The 13,799-nt window shown below is 47.6% G+C and overlaps 1 protein-coding gene across 1 annotated transcript in view; it reads left to right on the top strand.

The window, feature by feature from the left end:
- PRDX3 (peroxiredoxin 3) overlaps window positions 1-13,419 on the top strand; it is a 104,409-nt gene extending 90,990 nt beyond the window's left edge. The window contains exon 7 of the mRNA XM_086922930.1: window positions 13,130-13,419. Within this exon, the coding sequence (XP_086779056.1) occupies window positions 13,130-13,180 (51 nt within the window). The 3' untranslated portion in view covers window positions 13,181-13,419. The remainder of the gene's footprint in view (window positions 1-13,129) is intronic.
- The last annotated feature ends 380 nt before the right edge of the window (window positions 13,420-13,799 follow it).

Genomic DNA, 13,799 nt, shown 5'->3' with positions numbered 1-13,799 from the left:
CGGGCTCGTCGACGACGGCTGTGTCGACGCCTACACCGTCGACGGTTTTCAAGGCTCCGGAATCCTGCTAGTCGTCGACGAGAGTGACCCTCTCTACGTCGACGACAATGACTGCAAGGCTGGCGTCGACGGCGGTGTCGACGACGAGGACGACTTAGACGACGATGTCGACGACGCTGGTTACCATGTTGCTGACGACGAGCTCGTCGACGGTCCCGTCGACGATACCACCATCGTCGACGATGAGTTTCACCTCGTCGACGACGCAACTCTCGGCGATGAAGACAGTGTCTACGTCTGCACTTCCACTGTCGACACAGACCCAGAAGAGCTTACCGTCGACGACGGCCTCGTCGACGACTGCCTCGTCGACGACGGAATTTTCTGAAAAACAGGTTTTTTCGCAGAAAAGGAGACTAATAACGCCAGAGATGACGTCTCCTCGCCAGGTGCAGAGATTACCACCTAGCCTACTGTTAGAAGAGGACTCTGATGAAGAGACTTTCAGTGAATTTGGGCAAGCCTATAGCCCTTCTGACCTCCAGGTTAAGGTTCAGGATGTTAGCTCTGAGGAAGAGCAGTTGGAACGACAGCACTATGCTCCAGAGCATTATTATGAGGAGGAGCGCACTACTACCAAGCACATGCCTCCACAGCAGCTTATGCGTCAGGTACCTGAAGGGATGGTGGCAATACCATCCACTTTAGTGGCGGATTTACGACTTATGTTGCAGGACTACCGGCAACGTTTCCCTGCCCCTCCAGAAACGCAACAAGTGCGCCCCCCAACACCTCCGCCTCAGACATTACAACCTGTGGCAGACCATTCTTTGCCTCCAAGAGAGCGTACCACTGCGCCGGGAGTGCGCCCACAAGAGGTGGTACAGGTGCAGGATACTGATGACGCTGCGTCTTCAGATGCAGACCAGCAAGCGGATCCTGATCAAGATCAACAGGCGCCGTGGAATACTACTGACCCTATAGATCCGGACAACACCGATCCAGATAACATTACTTCGCCTCCAGCGGATGTTGGAGGGTTTCACAACCTAATGGACAGGGCATCCAAAAGATTTGGTCTCCCAGTGACCACGGTTCAATCGGATTGCTTCTTATATGACTTTAAAGAACCATTCAGAAAGTCAGTGAGGTCCATCCCGATCATTGAGCATGTCTGGTCTGAGGGCTTGAAGGCTATGCATAATCCAGCCACAGTCCTCCCGGTGCTTCCGAGACTGGAAAAGAAGTACAAGGCACCTGATGGCAGTCCGGCATGTTTGCTTGGCCAACCGAAACCGGATTCGGTCATTTCGCAGGCTGCCCAGAGCAAATCCAAGAATCCTTCTACGCCGATGACTACACCGCCGGATAAGGAAGGCAGGCGCCTAGACAATGTAGGCAAAAGATTTTCAGCTATGGCCAGTCTCCTGGTTAGAGCAGCCAATGCTTTAGCGATTCTGGGACGCTATGATCGGCAAATGTGGTGCGACCTTGCTCCATTTGTAGAGGAACTGCAGGATTCTTCTAAAGAGGAGGTGAAGATTTTGCTTGAAGGGGAACGGGCCTCTTCGGAGGTCATTGATGTGGCAATGGATGTAGCAACCACCGCATTCCGAGCACTTGCCGGCTCGGCCGTTCTGCGACGCCAAGGGTGGTTAAAGGCCACATGGTTCAGGCAGGAGGTGCAGAATAAGATTTTGGATCTAGCATACGACGGTGAGATGCTGTTTGGCAAGCACGTCGATGAGGCCCTGCAAGGCATCAAAAAGGACACGGATACAGCTAAGTCCTTGGGTACATTGCAGTATCGTAAAGTGCCTTTTAGGGGGGCTAGAGGTAGAGGTTTTTCTTCTTATCGTGGAGGAAATCAAAATCGCTACTCTTCTGGATCCCAGTCCAACCAGACGTATAAGCCTCAATACTCGCAAAGGGGTTCTTTCTCTCGCCAGCAGCCTAAAGGACGTCAGGGGCAGCAAAGGAGAGACAACACCAGGAAACAATAGCGGCCAGGTGGCTCTTTCCACTGTTCCTGTTCCCTCATTCACATCAGTGGGGGGCAGGATTGCCCATTGCCTAAACAACTGGATGATTATTACATCGGATCAGTGGGTCCTACAGATTGTCAGAGAAGGACACACATTGGAGTTTCAAGACCTTCCTCCAACGAGAGCGCCGGATGCCTTCCCTCCCAAACACCTCAGGCTCCTTCATCTCGAAGCCCACCAACTTTTCACCAAGGGGGCGGTAGAGCCTGTACCCCTTTCGCAAAAGGGGAAAGGGTTCTATTCCAGGTTCTTCCTGGTTCGGAAGACAAAGGACAAGTGGCGTCCAATTTTAGATCTACGGCAGCTCAACACTTATCTCGTGAAGTTGTCCTTCAGGATGGTCACTCTTCAAGACATCCTTCGTCTGCTCAATCCAGGGGATTATATGGCGACCCTAGATTTGGAGGACGCCTACTTCCACGTTCCAATTCATCCAGCTCACAGGCAATATCTTCTATTTACAGTGGGCAAGAGCCACTTTCAATTCAAAGTACTGCCATTTGGTCTCCGGTCCGCCCCGCGGATCTTCACAAAGATTCTAGCTCCGGTGGCCGCTTTTCCCAGGAAGCAAGCTATTCAAGTGTTTCCATACCTGGACGATTGGCTGCTAAAAGCTCCATCTGTTCTAGAAGCGTCCAGTGCAGTCCGGGCATGCAAAGATCTGTTCGAGCGACTAGGTCTTCGACTCAACAGGGAGAAATCGGTTCTATGCCCATCCAAGTCAGCAAGGTTCCTAGGAGCCATCCTGAACACGGACAGTTGCTTAGCCCTTCCATCGGAGGTACGCCAGACCAAACTAATGTGTTCAGCTCGTCTTCTCCAATCCCGAAAGACACTGACAGTTCGCAGGTACAAATCACTTCTCGGATCGATTTCATCTTGCATTCCTTTAATTCCGCACTGCAGGCTCAGGATGCGTCCATTACAAGAGCAATTGGACAGACAGTGGCGGCAAGTCACAGGATCCTTCGACGACAAGATTGTCGTTACCAAGGAAATGAGAAAAGCAGGCAGCTGGTGGCTGCGGAAAGACAATCTTTCCAAGGGTTTATCGTTCCTCCTTCCACCATCTCCCCTTATTGTAACAACGGATGCTTCCATGGAAGGATGGGGAGCGGTCCTCCAAGAGCTAAAGGTCAGCGGTCACTGGAGTCCAGTGCAAAGCAAGTTCCATATCAACCTCCTGGAACTTCTCGCTATCCGGTTGGCTCTTCAAGCTTTTCTTCCGAGGATTCAGAACCGTGCAGTGCTGGTTCGTACGGACAACACTACAGCCATGCACTACATAAACAAACAGGGTGGAACAAGATCCTCCACCCTCTCCAAGGAAGCCCAAACGCTATGGAATTGGTTAATCCAGAACAATGTCTTCCTCTCAGCGGAACATCTAGCGGGGACGCTCAATGTCAGGGCGGACGCTTTGAGTCGTCAGAGAACAGTCTCTCACGAGTGGGAACTGGATCAAACCGTTCTGGAGGAACTCTTTGCACGATGGGGGACCCCATCCATCGACCTGTTCGCGACTCCCCAGAACGCCAAATGCCTGTCCTTCGCAAGCAGGGTTCACCATCGGGAATCCTTGGGGAATGCGCTTTTGATTGCCTGGTCAGGCGCCTTAGTTTACGCCTTTCCTCCCATCCCACTGATTCCGAAGTTGATCAGCAAACTCAAGGTGGAACCGTGCAGGATGATTCTGATCGCTCCAGCATGGCCCAGACAAGTTTGGTACTCGGAACTTCTTCTCCTCTCCCAGGACCAGCCAGTTCTCCTGCATCCTGTTCCAAATTTGCTAACAATGTCTCACGGTCAGGTTCTACATCCGGACTTGAAGTCACTGCGATTGACAGCGTGGCTCCTGAATTCAGAGAGTTCCAGGGTTTAGATCTCTCAGGGGAATGTAGAGACATTCTGGCTCAGGCTCGAGCCCCTAGTACCAACAAGACCTATCGTGCTAAATGGAAGAGATTCTGTGTTTGGTGCCAGAAGGAAGGTTTACACCCATATACTTCTTCTCCGCACAAACTCTTGCCTTACATACTTTCACTGGCGAAATCTGGATTGGCTCCATCTTCTGTAAAAGTCCATCTGGCAGCCATCTCTAGATTCAGACGTTCATCTTCAGGTCCTTCCCTATGGTCAGCGAGGATTGTCAAACAATTCCTGAAGGGTTTATTCAGGGTCTTTCCTCCAGTCCGGCCGCCTCCTCCGGCCTGGCATTTGAATCTAGTTTTGTCATCTCTCATGAAAGCCCCTTTTGAACCTGTTCATAAGTCTGACCTTAAGTTTCTTTCCTGGAAACTGGCTCTTCTCTTGGCCCTGACATCGGCTCGCAGAGTAAGTGAGCTCCAAGCTTTCACGATTGAGGAACCATTTCTCCAGTTTAAGAATAATGTACTGATTCTACGGACAAATCCTAAGTTTATCCCGAAGGTACCTTCGGAATTCCACCTAAATGAGCCCGTAGTCTTGAAACCATTCTTTCCAAAGCCTTCTTCACCCGCGGAAAGAACTTTGCACTCTCTGGACATTCACAGATGCCTGAAATTCTACCTGGAGCGAACGAAGCATTTCAGAAAATCTTCACAGCTCTTTGTTTCCTTCAGTGCTCCACGCAAAGGTTGTCCAGTTTCTAAAGCTTGTATTTCCCGTTGGATTTCCAGTGCTATACAATTTTGTCACCAGGCGGCTGGGAAGCCTCTGCAGCGAGCAGTTCGTGCTCACTCTACCAGATCCATGGCTTCATCTGCGGCGTTATTCACAGGAGTCCCTATCAAGGACATTTGCAGGGCGGCAACGTGGAGCAGTGTCCACACCTTCACCCGCCATTACTGTTTGGATTCTTCTGTGAAGGAGGATGCAGCAGTGGGCCAAGCAGTCCTGAGGAATCTTTTCCAATAAGTCGGTGAGCTTTCCTTTCTATCCCGCCTTCCTATTGCATATTTTGTATAACTGCTTTATTGTCATATTTTATGATCCTATATGTTCTGCTGTTCTTTTTAGAGATGTGTAACATTTTCAGGTTCATGTATGGCAAAATATGCTTTTCTGTTTACTGCTGGTTACTCTGATACAAAGCATGGGAATCTATGAAAGTTCCAATACTGGGGCAAGAAAACAAGTTACTTACCTGTAACTTTGGTTCCCCAGTATTGGTAACTTTCATAGATTCCCATGCGCCCACCCACCTCCCCTGGGAAAGCTCAGTCTTCTGGTCTTGGTGGATAGCTATTTACAACGGCTACGAAAATCTGAGGCTCTGAGCTTCTCTCAGGAAGGTTCTATGGGGTGAGGCTGCTCTGATTGGCTGCTGCAGAATTTTGGTCTCTTTTACAAAAAGAGGTAGATAAGCTACAAAATGAGATGAGGCCTAGGCCTATTTTTTCACTTTGTGCTTACTACTATGGTTTTTTTCTATTTACCGAGGGTCCCATTCCGACGACGGGGAATGATACAAAGCATGGGAATCTATGAAAGTTACCAATACTGGGGAACCAAAGTTACAGGTAAGTAACTTGTTTTCTTCTCTAGACAGGGACTGAACAAAGTCAAAAGCATCCTTCTCTTAACTACCTGAGAAGTAATAAGTTGTGAGCCTTTGTCAAAAATGTGCCTAACAAAAATGAATGTGTTCATCTGTAACGAAACTGGTGCTCCTGTAAAGTGCTCAGATACCCGATGCCTCGGGTCTAGTTTGCGCTATATAAAAATTTTATTTTTTCGAGTTGATTGCCCCTTAACTTAGCCTTTTGTTATAGGCACAGCTGGAATCTGATCTGCCTCTTCCCCACCTGCACTTTGCTGTCCGGAACAAAATCAGACAGCCTGCAGGCGCTGATGAAAGTGTCCTGGTGTCTCAAAATTACACCGGAACAAGTTCAGCATATTTCTGTTGGGCCCTACCTCTTGGCAGTGGAGACAGCGTCTACCCTGTGAAAATAGCTGGTAGATGCTGTCTACCCATATGTGTATCCTCTATGTGTACCCCGGGTCTACCCAAATCAGTTTTCCACGAGGTTCGTAATGCAGGTAAGTTGTCTGTCACCATGGATAAGCCAGGTAGTTCGATAAATCAATCCGGTGAGTCTGCGTCCACCGCTGAAAGTCCGCAAGGTCTGCAGCAAGTTATGTGTAGGCGGCTCAGTGGGGCCTGTCGGTAAAAGACTGCTCATCTGCATGAGAGCGGCGTAGGTCAGGAATTCCATCAGTGGCAAGCCATCTTCCCCAACTCAGGTCATCGAGGTTGTGAGTCCTGCCTTCCGCAAAGTAGTCTGCTACTGTTTTGAGTCCTGCTGTAAACCACTTTTGTCCTGCGTGCCATGAAAAACCCCTTCCTCAGTCGTGGGTAAGCCAACCATGGAAGAAGAGATGTGGCGCAGTGGCCAGGGTGTCTACTCTGTACCACGGGGTTCATAGTTAGATCACCGGTGCCGGCAGCAGGTTAGCCCAGCACCATGTGACTCTGGGTAATAGCTCGCTTAATCTTCCCGAGAGCCCCCAGCGCTGGGACACCTCTCCGGAGGTATCTGTATGCTTTACAAATGCTGGTATTTCATTTCAATCCACAGGCAGTGCGGTGTCCTTGTAACCACAAAATTGAAAGCAACTCCGTGCTAGGCTAAGTAGGTCAGGGCGCCGAACTGCTTTCAGCTGCACCCCACCGCTTTTAGCTGCACCCTTAGTGTAAACCACATGAGTGCGTGCCTGTGGCACAGGTCTCCCACCTCCCACAATTCCTCTGCCTTTGTTTTAGAAAACAGATAAACAAAGTTATAAGATACAGATCTACCAGCAGGCGGGCGAGAAGCTCGAAAGAGTAGAAGTGTGATGGTGTGCAGGGAAGTCAGAGGGCTAAAGTAAACAGGATAAGGGAGACCAGAGAAACAGTTTGGTACATAGGAACAGATTGGGATATTATTTATTTGAAAAGTTTTATAAAGCGCGAACATGACCCTTGTGGGTATCAGAGCGCTGTATTAGGTAGGGAGGATGATAGCAATTAAATACAATACATAAAAATCGAATTTACAACGTGGAGGAACGAGGGCCAGCATAACTGCTGTGGAGGTAAGAGGATGTAGGTAAGTTTGTAAAAACAAGGCCAATGTGTAAACTTCAGAAGAGTTTAGTTATTTATGCAGAACTATGTGATTCGAATAGGAATAGCTAGAGGAGCGAGAACTAAGTAGGAAATTCAGGAGGATAAAGGAATGAAGGATTCAATTTTTAAGAATGGTAAATAATTGGATTCGACAAGTTATAATGACAGAAGTAAACTAAGGAGCGAAATTAAGGAGACTATTGAAGAGGAAACCAAGAGCAGAGGAAGAAAACAGGATTGGGGGGGGGGATTAGCCAGAATTGAACAGAAGCTCCGTCTTAATAGAACTTTTAGAAAATGATTAGCCACTCGGCCATTGATGGAAGAAAGTTAAGAGGACACTTGTCCGGAAGCGGAGAAAACAAACTTAGGCATAGCCAATAGGTCGCCATTATATTTGAGCCTTTGCAGAACATTATTTCCCACTGGGCAAATTTCTGTAATTGAATTAGTGCTCGTGTAAAGTGCTTTGATATCTTTATTCGTGCTATATAAAAATGCCAAAAGATAAAAAGGAAGGAAAGAAGTTCTTTCAGGTTCCGGAGGTGGGGGGAGTAAAAAGATGCACTCTGTAGAGTGATTGAATAAAGCATGTTTGGATGCGAGGGTGATCTGGCTGGGGTTGATTGGGAGGGGGGAATGATGCGACGGAGGACCGAGGGAGTGAAAACGAAAACACAAGCTCACTTTCCAGCGTAAATAAATACATACGAAAGAGAAGCATGATGGCTTTGAAGAAAAGCAAGTTTGAAGTGCTTGGCTCAGGGCATCCTGCTGCTACATACTGACCAATGGGGAGCTGCCATAAAAGGGCCACAGAGGTTTTTAAGGGATGAATCAGTGTCCAGATGTACTTCAAATGTTTCATATTTAGATCACAATCCACGTATATTTGTTTTGCTCAAGTACCCTTTGTTATTGGTAATAAAGCTTCAAGTTATAACATTTTGTACATATGTTGCAAAAACAGCTTTACAAAAAGTATATTGTCATTAAAAGATTCAAACACATACCACCTCTTCCCTAAGAACAAAAATTCTAAGCAGCACAAATAATTTACGTAACCGAATGTAACTATGTGTTACACGTAACATCTGCAGTGTCCGCCTAGTTTATTTTCCTGCAAACTAAGCTATCACATGATGCATTTTAAGGACCTGCTTGATAACGCTCAAAGGGGTGCCTGCTCAGTTAGAAAGATGGCTTGCTACAAGAATGAATGCTTCAAAGCACTGATTTGTTAAGTAATGCTTCACATTTTTATTCTTCCTGTGTAAAGTATCCTTTAAAAGTGTAGTGTGTTAGTCCTGTGTGGACTGGATTTAAAATAACCCAAAAGCATTTTGAGCTAGTGGCTCTTATTCAAGGAGTCGTAAGATTCGAAATTATTATTGAATCGCCGAGCACTGCTGCTTTTTAGAATTTGCTTTTAAAAAGGAAATCCCTCACTTACCCGCACTCCTACACCCGCTGACACCCAGCTCCCTCCCGGTCCACCACAGGATTTTCCCGATTGATGTGGAGGGAGGAGCGCAATTCTACAACACTACCGGGTTAGCGGGGAGAAGGGTGCAACGCCATTGGATGACTGCACTGATAAAGGCTCATATAACCAGATGCTATTCACCACGCGCAGCGGACGCGCCGGCGGTGCACAGGGGCCACAACCCTTGCCCGTTCACCTTCCCACTTTAAAACCTACAGCTCGAACAGGCTATGCAAGCTAAGAGGGGAAATTCCTGCCTCATGTCACTCCTCATTGGACCTGGCGGCCCAACATACCATTTGCCCACAATGTGGTTTTCAATTCCATCGCACCCCCCCACTCATAAAGGTGCAACACAGTATGTACCTCTTAAACTGTAGGTCTCTTCCCCAAACACTCTTTGGAAATCTCCATGTTACTAGAAGAGTTAAACCCCCGACGCTCTGTTTTTAACAGACATGGATGCATACAGATTCAGAGCCTGATCCCATCCGGGCTCTCCCCCCAAGGCTATCAAATTCTACGCAGTGACCGCAAAAGCGGAAGGGAGGAGGCCTAGCAGTCATCTATAAAGGCTGTTACGGGTGTCGCAGCGCCCCCACCTTTATACCAGACTGTGAAAGTCTCCCCTTTACTATAGACTTCTCCCGCACTATCACTTTTTCGGGAGTGCTTTTAAACCGCCCACCCGGTTCCTCGGGGCAATTCTCTAATACCCTCCCACCCATCATAGCTAACCTAGCATACAGCCCATCCAACTTTACTCTTCTAGGGGACCTCAATATTCATTTTGATGACTCCACAGACCTTATCGCCTCAGAACTGACCACCAGCCTTTCAGATCTTCAGCTCAAACAGCTAGTGCCCAAACCAACCCATATCAAAAGTCATCTCCTTGACCCCATCTTTAGCAATAGCTTAGATCTTCGAGTCGAGAACCCCTCTCCCCTTCCATGGACGGACCACGTCCTTATACCTCTATCCTGGCTCACTCATAATTCACATTCTCCCCAGCCCTTAGGAATGTGCAGAAGCCGTAACTGGTCGAAACTTCCTCAAGCTAAATGGTTGGCAGGTCTTGAAACCTCCAAACCACCCAGCATCCCTGACCCCACTCTGGCCAACGAGAACTAACAAATGGATCTCCGACTCACTTGACTCTGTGCTCCCTGTCAAATCTACTGAACCCAAATGCAGCAATGCGACCGCCCCCTGGTACTCAGAATTACGGGAATTGAAACGTACCTGCAAAAAGATGGAACGGAAATGGCGTATTGACTACTCTCCTTTTAGGAAAATGGAATGCAGAGCAACAATTTAAACCTACAAGGACAGAATTAAATGCACACAGTCGTCCTTTTTGTAGGAAAAAATCAGAAGCAGCCTCAAAGCCCAAGTAAATATACAGCATAGCAAAAACCCTTCTTCAACTCCCAGAAAAACCTAGACCCCTTGAATGCCCAAACCCGCTGCAACAATTTAGCAGATTTTTTTCTTCATAAAATCGAAACAATCTACACCTCTTTTCCCCATCCTGTGACTCCGCACCAGACACGTTCTGATCCAGAGCCTCAGCCTTTAGCTACACTTGACCATTTCCCTCTTTTAGACCCCTCTAATCTTGAATCTATCATGCATCAGGTAAAATCTGGCTCCCCTAATGACCCTGCACCACCACGCACCTTACCCCCAGTTACTAGCCATATCCTACCTACCATTTTGGAACTACTCAATACCCCTCTATCCACCGGCATCGTCCCACCCCCATGGAAAAATAGCCATGGTCAGAGCCCTTCTCAAAAAACCTAATTTAGATCAAAACAACTCGACCAACTACCGACCCATCTCCCTGCTGCCTTGGCTAAGTAAAATCTTGTAGAAGCATGCTAACACAGTGTTAATAGAGTTCCTAGAAGCCAATAATCTCTTGGACTCCACTCAGATGGGGTTCCGCCCCCTACATGGGACTGAAACCGCCTTGGTCGCAGTGACGGAGGAGGCCAGGAGGATCCTAGACCAGGGAGGCTCTGCAGCCATCATCCTCCTTGACCTAAGTGCTGCCTTCAACACTGTGAGCCACAACCTCCTACTGCACCGACTTAGCAGTAAGGGAATATCCGGAATGGCAATCACGTTGCTTAGGTCTTTCCTTTCCAATCGTTCCTTCCAGGTCTTTGAGGGCGACTTCACCTCCCCCAGCAAGCCCCTTGGCTGGGGTGTGCCGCAGGGCTCCTCCCTGAGCCCTACACTATTTAATTTATATATGAGCCCCCTAGCCGAGATCGTCTGCCCTTTTGGAGTGAAACTTGTCACTTATGCGGACGACACTCAGCTAGTGGTGGCTCTAAATCCCCAGCAAGCCGCACCCAATTGTCTGAAAAATTGCCTGGAAGCAGTCGCCGAGTGGATGACATCTTCCTGTCTCAAAATGAATGGGGACAAAATGGAGCTCATGCTCCTTGGCAGTTCCATTAATACCACCATCAACCCACTCTGGCGTCCTTGCCTCGGACCGGCCCCCGTGCCTAAAGATACGATCAAAAGCCTGGGCATCTGGCTGGACATATCCCTTAATTTCAACTGCCACGCAGCCAAACTCTCAGCCACCTGCTATGGCCTGCTAAGACTCTTGCATAAAATCCTTCTCCTGCTACCTTTTCATGCAAGACATATAATGGTCCAGGGTCTGATCCTATCTCGTCTGGATTTTAGGAACGCCCTTTACCTAGGTGCACCCCGACGACCCTAAACAAGCTACAGATCATCCAAAACTGTGCAGCCAGAACCCTTCTCCAGATCCCCCGCCGACTCCCGGTCAAACCCGGACTGATTGACCTCCACTGGCTCCCAGTGAGGGAAAGGGTTGAATTTAAAGCAATGTGCATGGCTCACCGAGCCTTCTGGGGAACATGATCTATCATTAACCAATCTTTGATAACAGCCTATCACCCAAACAGACAACTCAGATCTGAATTCTATTTCCTGGCCGTAACACTGAGTTTCAAGAGAGCCAGGTGTGGAGGCTGCTCGTTCTCCCACAACTCGGCCAGACTCTGGAACTCCCTACCCCTCCAACTCAGATCAGAGCCTAAATTACTCACCTTCCGTAAACTTCTAAAAAACCTTGCTTTTTAACAAACCAGAATAGCCTGAACTGTTGTGTAATAAGCGTGATGTCTGCAGCGCTAGGACGCCTGAGGGTAGCTATCACGCTCTATAAATGCTCTTTTTATTTCATTTCATTCATTCATGGGTGAATTGCTGTGTTAGTCTGTCGATCCTGTTGAACTTCCTGGATGATTCAGCTTTGTTTTCGTGCTGATTTTGCATATACACGTTTTGATTGTATATTAATTTGGTAACTTACCTGAAATATCCCAAAACTACACTGGGATAGAAAAGTGTGCGCATAGCAGTCCTTTGAGTGCTCTGCATAAAAAGGCGACCTGAGTGGTAGGTGGTTTCAACGGCCTTTGAAGACTTTATCTCCTGGGGATTTATCACTAATGGCTCTAAACTCTTAAGTAGACTACAAAATTCTTCCTATTTTATTAGTGATATGAGAGATCCCAGGCCACAGAACTAAAACAAAAAGTGAACTTGGAAGGCTTGCTTGGGAAGTCTGTCCACGAAAGGAAATGAGCAGGGGGGATCCAGGGTCCATGTGCCCCTCACCACCATTGGCTAAACTCATTGTGTACTGCCACTGTGCGCATATCCTTTCCCCATACGTTTTTTGCGCTTTTAGGCTCGTCTATTTTTCAAGAAAGACAAAACACACCAGTTCTTAAGGATCACACTGCGAGCTGCAGTTACATTGTATGCTGTTAAATATAGATCTTCTGTATGAACAACATACACGTTGGTAAAGCTGACAGCTGAGTGCCACATCCTGCGTTCTGTAACCCCACCATTCCTCGCTCCCAGGCCAGTAGATCATTTCCGGGAGGAAAGACTGATGGGATCGTGGCCAAGCAGGGGGGAAGTGATCATGAAGAGTCTGAACACATATGAATACTAACCACAAACCCATCCTTCCTGGCTGTAGTTCTTGGAGTAGTTCTTGGAGTAGAACGAAAGGAGGTGCACTGGCTTTCATTAGACAGAGGGGTTATGCCCGTTCCCTTTGGGGTGGATAAATATTGTCCAGAGATGCAAAATGAGCTGGAGGTTTTTCTTGCTACATAAATTATTAAGGAGCAGGTAGGGTGACTTTGCAACACCTAAATTTTTGGCAAAGCCATGTCTGGTGTATTTTGTCTTGTAAGCTAGTCCATAACAGATGTCCGGTTGAGAGTAAATCCAGAGATGCCATCCAATATGTACCCTCCCTGTAGCAGAGGAGACTGGACTGAGGGATTTGGGTTACTGTATATTCTAAATGAGAGGCAGGCTTTAAAGTTAGTGCTCTTTGGATCTTGCACCTGCAATGTTTTAAATTCACTTAAACAAAGTTTGCGCAAGTAACATTTGTCCCTGTCTCTCATCTCACACTTGCAGATCAAACCCAGCCCGCAGGGCTCCAAGGAGTATTTTGAGAAGGTGAACTGATGGTATCCAGATTGGGTCACCACACTGCTGATGAAGACTGTCTGCTGCTGCTGTTGAAAGAACCAGATCACCATATTGAAGGAGCTGTGCCTGTCTCCAGGGATGGCATTAGGCAATGACGTGACACATAACATTTCATTTTCACAGTGAAGAATAATGTAAAAGAAGAGATGTGATTTTCTGTGACTGCTAAGTAGATTGCGGAGAGATTTTATTTTAATTAAAGATCATGAATACCATTTGTCTGGCTCCTACATTTCAAATAACAGTGCTGCACCAGGAGTTCTGCAGTTGCCTAGAGAACACAACTGTATGATAGCAGTATCTCACAGAAGTAACTTCAGCGTACTGTAAGGGTCTCTTCGTAGGTACTATGCCAACACTGATCACGGTGGCAAAGGTGTAGGGGCATGCCTTTTCATAATTTACAGACCATGAGAACGGATAGTATAAAAGTGAAGCTGAGCTGGGTGAAAGAGATGGGTACAGGTGCCTGCTGGGGCCTCTCTAAGTGAATCCAACTCACAATAGGGACGCTTTGAACAGGAAAAGGAGAAGTGACTGGAAGAGCAGGTGCAGTGTGAGGATGTCCTGGGAGATAGAGGACATCAACTGCAGG

This window comes from Lissotriton vulgaris, chromosome 5 (assembly GCF_964263255.1).
Source record: "Lissotriton vulgaris chromosome 5, aLisVul1.2, whole genome shotgun sequence".
Classification (NCBI taxonomy): domain Eukaryota; kingdom Metazoa; phylum Chordata; class Amphibia; order Caudata; family Salamandridae; genus Lissotriton; species Lissotriton vulgaris.
The sequence above is the reverse complement of the archived record's forward strand: the minus strand, read 5'-3'. Positions and strand labels throughout refer to the sequence as shown.